The 15,437-nt window shown below is 32.9% G+C and overlaps 1 protein-coding gene across 5 annotated transcripts in view; it reads right to left on the bottom strand.

Moving 5' to 3' along the window:
- LOC138707491 (F-BAR domain only protein 2) overlaps window positions 1-15,437 on the bottom strand; it is an 84,578-nt gene that overhangs the window by 57,837 nt on the left and 11,304 nt on the right. For all 5 annotated transcript variants that reach the window (XM_069836986.1, XM_069836991.1, XM_069836988.1 and 2 more), the window contains exons 2-6: window positions 14,820-14,911; window positions 14,487-14,703; window positions 10,293-10,550; window positions 8,005-8,103; window positions 4,102-4,198 (exon numbers count right to left, since the gene is read on the bottom strand). In XM_069836986.1, coding sequence (XP_069693087.1) covers window positions 4,102-4,198; window positions 8,005-8,103; window positions 10,293-10,550; window positions 14,487-14,703; window positions 14,820-14,911 — 763 coding nt within the window. The remainder of the gene's footprint in view (window positions 1-4,101; window positions 4,199-8,004; window positions 8,104-10,292; window positions 10,551-14,486; window positions 14,704-14,819; window positions 14,912-15,437) is intronic.

Below are 15,437 nucleotides of genomic sequence, written 5' to 3' on the forward strand. Positions count from 1 at the left end.
GGAGGGAACAGGCTGTTCCCTTCCTCCCTGCCCCCTTAAATGATATTGTGAGATATACTTCATTCTAAAGGATAGGCCTACTTGCAGTTTTCGAAAAGCGAAAACAGCTATCGTTAGCAGGTTTATTGCAGCGAAGTGAAAATGACTCGAGCCCTTCTCGTCTGCTGTGCGTGATGATGTGAGTGGGAGTCGCAAGCAATGTTTTCTCCGAAGCAGGCTCGAGTGGACACGAACTTACCCGAGTATCGCTGGAAGCTGTGAAGTTACCTCTTCCCTCGCGGAGTATTGAGAAGTGTGGAATATACTATTTCATCAAGCTAGTTTATTTATATAGTGATAATTCGGAAAACAATGAAGTTCAAAGAGTTTTCTGTATGACATAATATTGTGTGTGAAATTATACAATAGTGCTTAAAAAATCCGTACGATTTACGCATTCACGGCCTGAGTTAAATCTGACGAAGTAATGGCAATGGAACAGGTGACTCCTGCCTGCTCCAACTTCAAACGAGACCGAGCAGAGCACGAGCTGATGCGAACCAAGACAGTGAGTGTTGTGTTATCGATCAGCTGAAGTCGAGAGCGTGTAGTTCGATCAATTTTGCTGAGAAAAGTGCGGTTATTTTGAATGGCAAACCTACTCCTCTCCTTACAGAACTTAAAACTAAAATAAAATCGTATACGAGACATTTTCAAAGTTGTTACTATAATTCTGTGAAATGGTTAGCTATGTGCTCGTCAAGTGGTAAATTGTAGGTTTAATTTAGGTTTATTTATTATTAGTTACCGGTATTATATATTTAGGCCTAATAATAATATCAATATAATATCATTAATTTGTTTTGTATTAACATATTCTTTTTCTGATTAAGTTGTAAATGAAGTAAAAAAAAAAAAAAAAAAGGAATTGGTAATGTCGCTAAATTGTAATACAGATTATTATTATTATTGTTTCTGACCTGTTCCCCATCGAGAAATAGCACCGCACACCACTGCTTTGCTCATGTTATTCTGAGTATGGGATCGTGAAAATCAAGATAGGTATGGTATCACGTAACTCTGAATGGGGACCCAGTGAGACATTTCATTCCAGTAGTATTCTTCATGCTTACATAGGCCAATTCCCCCCACTCACTGAAGTAGAAATTTCCCTTATAGGAAGGAGTTCCTTCCACTGCACATGTGAACACATGGTTTATTTTATTATATAACATTATATACACCTAAGATTAAAACGAAATTTCGAAATTTGTTTTACATACCAAGGACAAATACTGAATCCCACAAAAATTCCCCAGTTTTCCAAATGTTACAGTTATACAATAAATTACATCCTCATCCTAATGTTGATATTTTCAATATGAATTTCTCTAGATACAGAATTATTTGTTATCATATTTTACAGAATATTGTTGTTAGTTAATTTGAAGCTACTTTCACACTTTATTTCAATTTCTCTTTTTTTCTTTCTCTTATTTTTATTTTGTTTCAGTTTTTAATAAGTGTATGTTTCCTTTTCCTTGTTTATGTTTTATAAATTAATTTGTCAGTCGTGAACATTGTAATTGGGCTTTGCCTGTTATGTTCAACAACAAATGAATAAATAAATAAATAAATAAATAAATAAATAAATAAACACTAATTCCAGTCCCAAAAAAAAAATCATCATTCACTGCAAATCAGTATGGGATTGCTTCTCAATTCAGTTTATACAGAATGCATTGAAACATAGCATTAATTAGCTCCTGGAGTAATTGGAAGATATCTGTGAAACAATAGTGACAAGAACAGAAAACAAGGATTTACTGATCCATGCATTTTTAACCTTTTCTCTTTGTTTTCGCTCTTGACAGATGCATACACCCACAAAATATGAATTAAAACAGAATATAACGAAAAACCTTTCTTTTCCATTTTACATAGTAATGCAATAATAACTGTAAAGTTATACAACATTTTCCAATTTATTAAAATTCCAAAACATGTGAATTACATACAGAGACTAGTTTTCAATCTTACTTATATGCGTGTTTGTGCAAGGATTAAGTGTTTTCAGCAATTTGGTAATGGAGATTGAATTATTACTTACCACATATTTTTCATTTCACTCACTAGCTTTCTATCATGGCATCACTTGCTTCAAATGCCGGATTCACGTTCTATTTCATTTGCTCTATTTATCCCCCCTACTAATTTTGAAGAAGAAATTAAAGAACATTTATCAAGTACTAGCGTCTTTCATTGAAAACTATGAGACTAAAAACTAAATTATATTCCCTTCTTGTTCATGCTCCATTTCGAACAAATGCCACACACCTAACTCTGCTAATATGAAGTATTACCTTGTTTATAAGGTGGCCTACAAACCATTATCCTTGAAAATCAATTTGCATTCTAATTCCCATAACATTACTGATTGAACTGCTCCACAAACATATACAGATATAGAGAATTTTGACGTAATACATAAACAATACTTAACAATCCATTCAGTTTCCCAATTAAAGTATATTTATATAAAAACTGAAATAAAAATCTAACAAATATACAAAGAACATTCTTACATTATCAAATATAATACAGCAAAAACCAGAATAAAAATGCTCAATACAAAACAAGTGGACATAATAATAATCTTGCAGAAAGCCATAAATACTGCTCATGAACAAAATTTGGTAACATGAATTACGTAAAAATACCCTATTAAAATCTGCAGCCAGGACAGCTGAACTCCAATAGAAACCAGAGCCACCATAAGACCATAATTTTACTCCAGCACTGTATCAAATGCTATAATCTTGATAAAACTATTACAAATATTGATGAAAGCACTGAAGAGAAATTTTAAAATGAAAATATCAAAAGAATATGAACAATTTTAATTCTACAAAGAAAAAAAATACATTAAAGTAACCCAACAATTTTATAATTAGAGTTTTTAAAATTATACATAAAAATATGCACACTGACCATTCAGAACCTGTCACTGAGACATCAAAAGAAGAGGATAAAATAATAATAATAATAATAATAATAATAATAATAATAATAATAATAATAATAATAATAATAATAATAATAATAATAATCATCGTAATAAAGGGAAATAATCGATGTATGTATATGTTACGAGGACAATCAAAATGCATTAAAATTAAAACTAGAAAGAAGTTATAAAATTCATGTTGCAGTAATAATTACAAGCAGATTGTGGGAGAGAGGAAACTAATATGTTTTAGTTAAATGTTACATCAAGCATAAGATAATTAGTAATTGCAGACCAAGAGACTGGGTTGAAGAATAGTGTTTTCTTTTCTTTAATTCCTTAAACATTCGGTGTATACTGCATTTATAAGGAAATTTCACTACCAAATTATCTGTAAAATTACAGAAGCATTTGGACAATAATGCAGTAACTGATTTCCCCACATCACTCCACAGTAGTATGAAATTGAATATGGTTATGGGATTTTAAGATTTCACAGTTACTGTGTTCAGAAGAACTACTTTCCATTTCCAACCATGTGTCGAGATTTATTACATCCGAGGTTTCAAAACAATTTACAGGTTCTATAACCAGGATTGTATTAACCAGGAGTTGTCTATTCTGATTTTGTTACGACTGTCTATTCTTTGGGCTAGCCAGACATTGCAGACCCAAGAGAATTGGCAATATATCTCTGATGATTGAACATTGTAGGTAGATCCTGTCAGAGATAATGTGTCCACAAACATATGGAAACCTGAAACAATCTTCTGCATGTGCTTAGTTTAAAATCTAGTAAAAGTGATTGAGGTTACTTTTTGGAAGTGGAATTTAAATTATATTAGTATAACAATGAATTCATAGTATTCATAATTTAACATAATATTTCCAGTACCAAATACTGCACTATATTTTACACTATTTCATAATTTTCATTTCCAAAACTTAAACGCATTATTATAAAATTACAGTCAACTGATTTCTTTTTTTTTTTTTTTTTTGGTGAGTACGTAAAACATCTGATAGAAATCATACTAATACATTTTCATTTTGAAATATAATATCCAATCGAAGATGATTTATAAATTGGAAATTGTACTGAATTAATATTTTACCTGGTTTCTCCAATCCAGTGTATTTGTTTAGTACAAACTGTTCAAGAAGTTTATCCACAGTCATTTCCAAACACTGTCGCTTAAACTCTATGTGAACCTGAAATTAAATTTAAAAGTTTATTTTCTCTTTTCCATTACAGACATTTAATGAATAACTGATAAGAACTTACCTAAGAGTTGTATTCAAATGTATAAGCATTAAGGATGAAAAACCGTTTCAAACCTGGCTAGAAAACAGTATATTGTATCTCTTACATATGTAGAACTCTCATTCATTGTAATGAGCTGTTTTTTCAACGGTAATCTCACTCAAGTGTGATTTAACTGACTATTACACGATTAGAAGAAAGTATATAAAGATCAGAAGAAGAAAGTACTCTAATAGGCCTACAATAAAATATTAATTGACTTACTACTAAACTGTCTTGAAAATGTATTATTGTACCATCTCATCATTACAAATATTCCGCTAGATGGCAGTAGTGTGTTATGATCAGCTGAGCTGTTCTGTTGTTACCAGTTGTGCCAAATATATAATCTTCATTGAACTCTATGGACGATTACTAGTCAAGAAGGCTTTGTTGATTCAGTTTCATTTTTATTAAAACAGTTGCATTCCACTTCAAATATCAATATATATTAAACAACCTCTGATATGTGACTATCCATAATCTCATACAGCAGAAGCTATAACATAACCTAAATAATATAAACAAGATAAATTATAGGAAAGTTTTAATTAAGGATGATGAAATAAACATGAATCATTTTAAAGAGTAGCCTGATGGCCTTAACTACACCAAAATAAATAAATAAATAAATGCAAATCTAGTCTTTCAGGTAAAGCTTCCTGTAAAGCAGATTTGAATAATTTCAAGGGAAAAATTGATCCAGGGCCGGGTATCGATCCCGGGACCTCTGGTTGAACGTACCAGCACTCTGCCAACTGAGTTACCCGGGAACTCCACCCGACACCGTCTCAACTTTTCCCTTTATATCCACACAACTCGCGTGGGCTGGCGAAACACCAGAGACCCACATCGAGTGCACACAAACTCTGTGTGACTTGGAATTGTGGTTTTCTGTTAACGTACACAGTGACGTATATATTATGCAAATCTAGTCTTTCAGGTAAAGCTTCCTGTAAAGCAGATTTGAATAATTTCAAGGGAAAAATTGTTCCGGGGCCGGGTATCGATCCTGGGACCTCTGGTTGAATGTACCAGCGCTCTGCCAACTGAGCTAAATAATAATAAATAAATACAATTATTGAAAGTACAATGTTGGCAAACAAAGAAACAAATGCTAGGGAGGTGATGAAAAAAACAAATGCTAGGTAGGTGATAAAAACTGTAAGATAAGCAGCCACGATTGGTTGAAACACGTCGTTCCATACCGTTTTATTGGTCAGAAGTAGTATGACGTAGTAAAAGTGTAATAGTCATAATAATAGCAAAGCACATTAAGAAATGAACATACACAGTATTTTCATTTTATTCCATCATTAGTGAGTGAACAAAGTAGTTGTACAAAGAGATGACTGATTCTTAAAATTATACCAGTTAACATGACATTTACATCCAGGAAAAAAAAATCAGTTTTGGTTTGTTTTTATGCGCATATTTGTTTGAAATTATCCAGTCAAGTACCATTTATTTTAAATGCACTTTGATTCTCGATAGTTAGCAATTGTTTGACGAGAAAGATAAAATAAAATTTGAAATTTAGTTGTGTAATACTCGTTAAATTTAATACAGAATTAGTTAAAATCAAGGTATTTTAACTTTTGTGAGGATCAATTACGATATGGTCACCATTATCCCTAATCTTATTGTGTGCAGCATGTTTGACACATGTTAGTGCTCAGCTACAATTCTGTTGGATTTATGTTCCTGTGTAGTAAGAGGGATAATTACGTTTTCTATTAACTAAAATGGGGCATTTTATAGCAGTAGAAAGTAATGGTAATAACATTTTAGTTAATATGTTGCTGATGCAGAGTGCTTTTACTAAAAGTCGTGCAATAAGGTTTTAAGCACCAACAATTAAAAAAATTCTGCATTCAATACCATAGGTCACAAGTTTTGTTCAGAATATCTTAAAACTATCAAAAGTATAACTTTAGGAAAACAAGTCTTCCAAACATTTAAAAAATTTCACTTTACTTGACTATTCCATGATAAATTACATCGAACATTATATCATGCAACTCTTGCAGGAAAATTTTCTTAGATCGGAAGTCAATAGTAAAAGTGAAGATCAAATTCTGTTCTTTTCTCAATCGTACTATCAGGGACTGGAATGCTTTACCTGCAGACTTACTAAAGGCTTTACCAACAACCAAAAATGTATTTAAAAATAGGCTTAAGGACTTTACTAATAGACAATAATTATACACAGTATTTAAAGGGTGTAATTGATATTTTGTTATTGAAGTGTTCTAAAGCGAGAAAAGAAACTCAAATGAAATTTTATAAAGTTATGGCTGTACCTACTCTTATATATGGTTCTGAATCATGGACAATAACAAAAAAAGAAGAATCACGTATACAATCAGCAGAGATGAAATTTATGAGATACGTAAGAAGATGCACTAAAGCCGATAAAATAAAAAATGAAACAATAAGATCAGATTTAAATATTTTCTCAGTACACGACATGGTAGAAGAAAATAAAACAAAATGGAAAGATCATGTTGACAGAATGGCAGAGAATAGGCTACCAAAGAAGATAATGAATTATCGCCCGATCGGGAAAAGGGATCTGGGTAGACCTCGCAAGAGGTGGCTGGACGATAGAGACCGGAACAGGTGATATCACCTAAACCTTGAAGGGAGGAGAAGAAGAAGAAGAAGAAGAAGTGTTCTATCAGTGAAGAATTATGTTGTGTCAGTGAAGTGTGTTGAGTAGGTGAAACGTGTTCCTGTCAGTGAAGCTTTATAGTTTATAGTGGCAGTGCAAAGTATTTGAACAGTGAAATGTTTTTGAAGTGTTAGTGAAATCAGGATAGAATCAGTGAAATGTGTCGTAGTTCCAGTGCAGTGAGTGAGTTGACAGCGAAATGAGTGTAGTGTTGAAAGGTACTTGTGCAGATATGAACATATCATACTCGTGGGTTTTAGTTCGAACATAGGTTTAAGGTACAAATTAGATTTACTTTAAATGTTATTTTAACTGATCATGCTTCATTTAATTTAGGATGTTCCCTGTTATTATAATTATTATTATTATTATTATTATTATTATTAGTATTAATTATTAGTGACGTTTGAGATGGGCAGGACATGTAGCACATATGGACGAATCCAGAAATGCATATAGAGTGTTAGTTGGGAGGCCGGAGGGAAAAAGACCTTTGGGAAGGCCGAGACGTAGATGGGAGGATAATATTAAAATGGATTTGAGGGAGGTGGGATATGATGATAGAGACTGGATTAATCTTGCTCAGGATAGGGACCAATGGCGGGCTTATGTGAGGATGGCAATGAACCTCCGGGTTCCTTAAAAGCCAGTAAGTAAGTAAGTATTAATTATTAGTATTATTATTAATTGTATTTTTTTATTAATTGTGTTTATTATTGTCTTTATTGAGTGTAATTAGTTACCACTGCCACCGGGTATATACCCATTGCAGTGTGAATAAATAAATAAATAAATACATACATACATACATGACTTCCATGTGAAACACGACTATCTATTCTAGGAAGAGAAAAAGAAGAAGAAACTTTTCCAAATTTTTTCAATGTCTGGCTCCAAATACAGAAATTAATCACACTGTCCAATTATTTCAGAGAGACCAATTTTGACCATGTACCAACACTGTCAATCTCAAAATTGCAATATCACAGGTTACTTTCTTCACCAATAAAGTATGACAACATTTTTTAACATATAACTTACTTGTCCAATAAGATCATGATTATTTTGTAGAACTTCTGCATATGTGTGAAGGAATTCTTTCATTTGTTTAACATGTGCTTCTTCTACGTCTTGAAAATGCTGCAAAAGAATGAAAAGCTCAAATAATTTTAATTATAAATCTTGTAGTTATCTAGTTAACCCAAACGTTGTAAACATTATATTCTACATTCAGATCAATGCTTTTCTAGATACAAAATCTATAAACATTCTATTTTACTTTCATTATATCACAAAAGTCACTTTCAACAGCCTCGAAATATATCTTATATAAAACAGAAAAATCCATGGTTGGTTCGTTTCTAATCTCCAGCAACAGATAATAATATTGGAACTTAGAACAAAGACAATGGCTCTTTTTAACTGGTCCTGGCTTAACCGATACCTACTTTCTATTAGTGCATATCATACTGGTATATAAATTAGTTCACTACATTCAAACAGCTCAAAAGCAGTGAAATTATGAATTAACATGTGTCCACTTTTGTTTATCAGACTTCTTCCCAATCATTATTAGGGTGACAGGTTATCAAAAAGTTGACCAGATTAATGGTGGCCTCTGTTCATCTCTATTCATGACAAATTTATAGACAGTATATCTAAAATACGGAGCAAATTAATTTACTTTAAATAGAATTATCTTTCATAAAAATCCGTCACACTCCATTGGAATCAAATCCAATTACCTTGTCTCCAGAGTTGGTTACCAGATGTCCCCAAACTTAATAATTTGTCTCCAGATATTCTCGGATTTTCAGTGTTATCATCATTTTATGAAAATGCTGCTGAATAAGGTGCTTGAGGTTTTCATTCAAAAGATACGAGACTAGTAACTATAGAATGTATATTGCTGGGATCTCTTCCAGAAAGAGAAAAATTTGTAGAGACAATCCATTACTTTTCTTCAAATATAGATGGAATTCATCTGAATGAATATAATTTATTTGATGAAATTTTTTACTTGAAAAAAATGACTTCAGAGATAAAAGTAAAGTGGAATGAAGGAAAAGCTACTCTCTGCTCAAAATTGAGTGATTTTTTTTTTTAATTTTCTCTCAGAAAATGATTTCCTGTGCAAAACTTCTGAAGTTGACTAAACTGTCTCTCTTTCTGGAAGTAATGCTTCAGTGGAGTGTGTTTTCTCTTCAATGAACAAGTGGATATCCCCAAAATATATAAAGTGTTCAGAAACTGTTCGAATCATGCTTGGTATCCTACTTACTTTCAACATGACCAGTCAGGAATTTGCTACAAAATTGGGGATCCAGTGAAGACCAACTTAAAGAATTCACTTTTCTGAGAAATACTAGTAGTTTAAGTAGTAGTTAAGTAAAATGAATATTTTTAGTGTGTAAATAGAATGTGTATTTTAATTTTTTAAAGTGTTAAAAAAAAATTGAACGACAAACTAACATAAGTGTTTAAATTACTTTTTTTATGTATGTTGATATCTGTCCCTGAAAAAAAAAAAAAAAAAGAATCTGGTAATCTGATTCCAGAGGCAAGCACAACAACCATTTGCCCCACCAAGATGTAAGAGAAAATAGAGAAATCACTAATCCTCAATATAGAACTTCAACAGCATCTATATTATTAGGGGTATATAAGATGCAAGATACAATATTAATCTTTCGTGCGTGTTAACTTTACTCCAAAAACTAGTCCTAAATTGTAGCATGTTTATACTGTATGCTGGAGATAACTCCTACATGTTCTGTTCATATTGTACACTCCAAAATAAGGACGCACATATATAGACAGAAAAGTAACCTATTTCAAAGATTCATTTTTTGATGAATCAATGCACTTAATTCTGTAATACACACTACAAGAACTTACACATTATAGCAATAACCCCAATGCTGTGTCAGAAAGGTCTAAGCACATTTATTTTTACAGCCCTTACAGTCAGCTGGAATCCACTGAAAGAACTACAAATGCATTGCAAAACAAGCCTAGTCTGCACTGGATGTGTCGCTGAAAAGAATGTTTCTACATTACTCGATACTCTACTGATATAAGATGTTAAAAAATCAGGAACTTAGAAATTAACTGTTATAATTTCTGCAAAAGTTCTGAACAAACCTACAAGGTTATTAATATTTTCAGAAGGAACAAGACTGAATGCAGTGTTAGGTATTCAAAGGCATACAAGAAACCAACTGACATACATAGAGACTTTGTACACCACCTGTGATTTAAATCTAAATTCACATCTACAAAATAAAAAAAAATTAGTGTCCTCTCCTTGACGACGTTCAATTACATACCTTACAAGCCAATGACATTTTTTTCTCAAAATCTTCTTTAATGGCACTATATTTTTCTACTAAATTTTTATAGTCTTCTTGAGCCTTTTTCAATTTTGCTTCTGCCTTTTCCAAATCTTTTGGAGAGGCATTTTCCTTCTTCAATTTATCAAATTCTAAGCCTTTTTGTGTATATGCATCTTTAGCCTTTTGTAAAGTTAATGTAGTGGACTGGATTGCCTGCACGACCTCTAGCGTGCCTGATTCCTCCTCTTTTACCTAGAAAAATGAACAAGTCCCCAATAATTTTTTTTAAGCAGAAATAAAAACATATACATAATCCTGGAATTTTATCACTGCATGACCTAATGAACAGTATTAGTATTTGTATAAGAAAAAGTGAACGTGCAGAAACTGCAAAGTAATACAGCAAGGCATGTGATGAGAACGCTCAATTTTGGCAACATACGAAATAGCTGAATACGAAACACACAAAGAATCTGGAGATAGAAATGGACTTCAATGGTTAGGCCTATATGACTGACATTAATTCTAAACATTTAAAAACAATTATTGTACTTTCTTTGAACCTACATAAAGATGGCAAATTTGAGCATGAACTGAAATCTTGAAAAACACTAGAAGAGGTGTCGTCATTCTAATTTCAAATATCAACTACCATCTGCAGACTTATTTTCTGACAGGAGAACACACATTTGTATATATCTAATGCCTATCCACTTCACTTGGGTGATTAGAGTTCTGCATGTTGCAGACAGACAGGTCATTCCTTCTATGGTAGCAGATGTATTTCAGGTCAAACAAATTCTATTTTCGCTATATAAAGCTAAATTGTTAAAGACCACTGAACACTTTTTAGTTATTAATGTAGGTGAGCCTTGTTAATTCCAAATACAATTTCTTCAACTTTTTGTTTCATTCTCTAATTAGATTTCAAAATCATACAAATTTATTGGTACATGGTCCTTATATATACATTACACGTATTTCAAGATTGTATAATACTAAAAGAGTCAACATTTTAAATCTCAACATACAATAGATCATGGATTGATTTCAAAATTCAAAGTGGAAATATCACCACTCACAACACTATGACATTTACCTTTCCAATCGATTGTTTCTACTATTTGGAGAGAGTCTCCCTCTCCCCCTCCCCCCCCTCTCTCTCCTCTACTGACATGAGCCTGTCGCAATTAAGCACACTTAAATGCCATCGACCTGGTCCGGGATCAAACCCGCAACCTTGGGCATAGAAGGCCAGCGCTATACTAACTCGCCAACCAGGTCGACTATAAATTCCAACTTTCAGCTTTTTTTGTTTTTTAGAGCAGACTGGATGACAAAAAGCTTCTCAACCGAATAATAACAGGTATTTCCCACATTTATTCTGCATTTAATTTCTTTCTAAGTATCATTTATATATATATATATTTTTTCCTAGGTTATTTTACGACACTTTATCTAGCATCTGAATGAGATGAAGGTAATAATGCCAGTGAAATGAATCCGGGGACCAGCACCGAAAGTTACCCAGCATTTGTTCATATTGGGTTGAGGGAAAACCCCGGAAAAAACCTCAACCAGGTAACTTGCCTCGACCGGGCACCTGGTTTCGTGGCCAGACATGCTAACCATTACTCTACAGGTGTGGACATTTATATTTGTTACTGTTGCTCCAAGGTATTTGACTTTTTCCACCCCTTCAAAGGATAAATTTCCAATTTTTATATTTACATTTCATACAATATTCTGGTCACAAGACATAATCACATATATTGTCTTCTCGGGATTTACTTCCAAACCTATCTCATTACTTGCTTCAAGTAAAATTCCCGTGTTTTCCCTTGCGGATTTTCTCCTAACATACATACTAAAATTTTTAAGCAGTTAGAATACAAAGGGGGGAGGACAGTGAATATTTTCATAATAAGATTGAACAAATCTCCTTCTGCAGAGTGAACATAGTCAAATACCTAACTTCGCCACACTCGACAAGCATGAACAGAGCATAGCATATGTGATGCATGATGTTACGTGCAGTATGAAAATGAAGTAATTTATTCTATTTATTTATTAATAGGATGTCTCCAGGTATTGATCAAATTCCAGCAGAATTAATACAAGAGGGTGGAAGTGCATTATATAGCGAAATTTATAAACTTGTACTTGCTATTTGGGAAAAGGAAATTGTACCAGAACAATGGAAGGAGTCCATAATTGTACCTATTTTTAAGAAGGGGGACAAAACCAAATGTGGTAACTTACGAGGAATATCACTTTTGTTGACGTCGTACAAAATTTTGTCCAATATTCTTTTGGAAGATTAACTCCGTACGTAGATGAAATTATTGGGGATCATCAGTGTGGGTTTAGGCGTAATAGATTGACTATTGATAAGATTTTTTGTATTCGACAGATAATGGAGAAAAAATGGGAGTATAAGGGTACAGTACATCAGTTATTCATAGATTTCAAAAAGGCATATGACTCGGTTAAGAGGGAAGTATTATATCATATTCTTATTGAATTTGGTATTCCCAAGAAACTAGTTCGATTAATTAAAATGTGTCTCAGTGAAACATACAGCAGAGTTCGTATAGGTCAGTTTCTACCTGATGCTTTTCCAATTCACTGTGGGCTAAAGCAGGGAGATGCACTATCACCTTTACTTTTTAACTTCGCTCTAGAATATGCCATTAGGAAAGTTCAGGATAACAGGCAGGGTTTGGAATTGAACGGGTTACATCAGCTTCTTGTCTATGCGGATGACGTGAATATGTTAGGAGAAAATCCACAAACGATTAGGGAAAACACGGAAATTTTACTTGAAGCAAGTAAAGCGATCGGTTTGGAAGTAAATCCCGAAAAGACAAAGTATATGATTATGTCTCGTGACCAGAATATTGTACGAAATGGAAATATAAAAATTGGAGATTTATCCTTCGAAGGGGTGGAAACATTCAAATATCTTGGAGCAACAGTAACAAATATGAATGGCACTCGGGAGGAAATTAAACACAGAATAAATATGGGAAATGCGTGTTATTATTCGGTTAAGAAGCTTTTATCATCTAGTCTGCTGTCAAAAACTCTGAAAGTTAGAATTTATAAAACAGTTATATTACCAGTTGTTCTGTATGGTTGTGAAACTTGGACTCTCACTCTGAGAGAGGAACATAGGTTAAGGGTGTTTGAGAATAAGGTGCTTAGGAAAATATTTGGGGCTAAGAGGGATGAAGTTACAGGAGAATGGAGAAAGTTACACAACGCAGAACTGCATACATTGTATTCTTCACCTGACATAATTAGGAACATTAAATCCAGACGTTTGCGATAGGCAGGGCATGTAGCACGTACGGGTGAATCCAGAAATGCATATAGAGTGTTAGTTGGGAGACCGGAGGGAAAAAGACGTTTGGGGAGGCCGAGACGTATATGGGAGGATAATATTAAAATTGATTTGCGGGAGGTGGGATATGATGATAGAGACTGGATTAATCTTGCACAGGATAGGGACCGATGGCGGGCTTATGTGAGGGCGGAAATGAACCTTCAGGTTCCTTAAAAGCCATTTGTAAGTAAGTAAGGATGAATATTATAAGCTAAAATAATGTGTTCCATGAAAATTATGAATATTTTATTTATAAGCAGATTGGATATTATAAGTTATAAACATGTATGAAAATGAAATCATTTATTTTTATGGACTTCCGCAATTTATTTTATATTATGCGTTCATATTGCGTTTTCATCAACAGTATAGTCACACATCTACTGTTGCCGAGCAACTCTGCCTTATTTGAACATTACACGAAGAATGTAAATATAGCCTACTTTATGCGGGTAGTCATGTATTTTTAAAAGATACTGTTTACTTAGGTGGATATTTAATCGTATATTTGTAATAAAAATTATGTGTACTTGCAACTATACAACATTTCAGAACATCTGTACTATGCAACTAAAGCATTAAGGAATATAAATTTTTGTAGCTGCATTACACTTCGCCCTGGATTTATATCAATATCAACTGTAAATGCTAAATTACGGCCATTTTTAGAAATAATATTAACGAATATATATGAAATTATGTTAATTTTATATGTACCACTGCTAGAAAATTAAATTTTAACAAGGCTTCCCTACATGAAAGACTCAATTATCTACAATAATGAATGGAAATCAACACACTGTTTTATGCTTCTTATGCAGTTCATCTGCATATTTGCTCACTTCCTTCACTAGTTCTGACACTTTCTGAACCATCTGCATATGGAGATTGGAAAGCTTCTCAGCAGATGTACGTAGCACCTGCCACACAGGAGCAAATGTTCCTTGAACACAACCCCCTGCAGCTTGTTTAGCAAGCTTGCTGAGAAGTTTCGAATGATTCTCCTCTATGTTTGATCTGAAATTTAAAAAATGCAGAATAATAATAATTCTTGTGACATAGTAAATTAAAACAAGTCATCAAAGATACTTAAATTTTGCCGACTTACACTTTAGATCTCTGACTTCACATACCTTTCTCTCAAGAATTCGGCAAATTCTTTACTAGCAACCAATCCATATTTCATGTTATGATACAAAACATCAAAACCATTGTTTTTCTCCCCCTGGAATAAAAAAAAAGTTTTCATCATTTAAGCTTATAGCCAACAAGTACTGAAAATGTCCTCCAAATAGAAGAGTTCATCATGCTAAACAAGTACTTTAAATCATATCTTTAAATGTAATATATTTTTATTTAAAATTTATGTATTACTGAAGCAAATTACTACAATGACTGATAAGTGTGATACTCATTAAAAATATTTCGGGTGATTGAAGAAGCATATTTTCACAACCGATATAGTAAATGAACACAGCAGGATACAATAACAAACATGAACTTTTGTGACTGAACTTACACAGTCATGCCAAATATTTAGTATTTCACTCAAATCCAGCCTGCAGTTAAGATATGTGCTGATCAAAATATTTGGGAAAAGGTGAATTCTTTTAATTACCCGGGATATAACCTATCCTAATTCAACTATGATACTAACATCAAAATTCAAAACTGTAATCGAACTCTCAGAATAATGAATCACGTCTTCAGATCAAACAAAGTATATATACATACAAAATTAAAAGCATAAA

Source organism: Periplaneta americana, chromosome 10, assembly GCF_040183065.1.
Source record: "Periplaneta americana isolate PAMFEO1 chromosome 10, P.americana_PAMFEO1_priV1, whole genome shotgun sequence".
NCBI lineage: Eukaryota > Metazoa > Arthropoda > Insecta > Blattodea > Blattidae > Periplaneta > Periplaneta americana.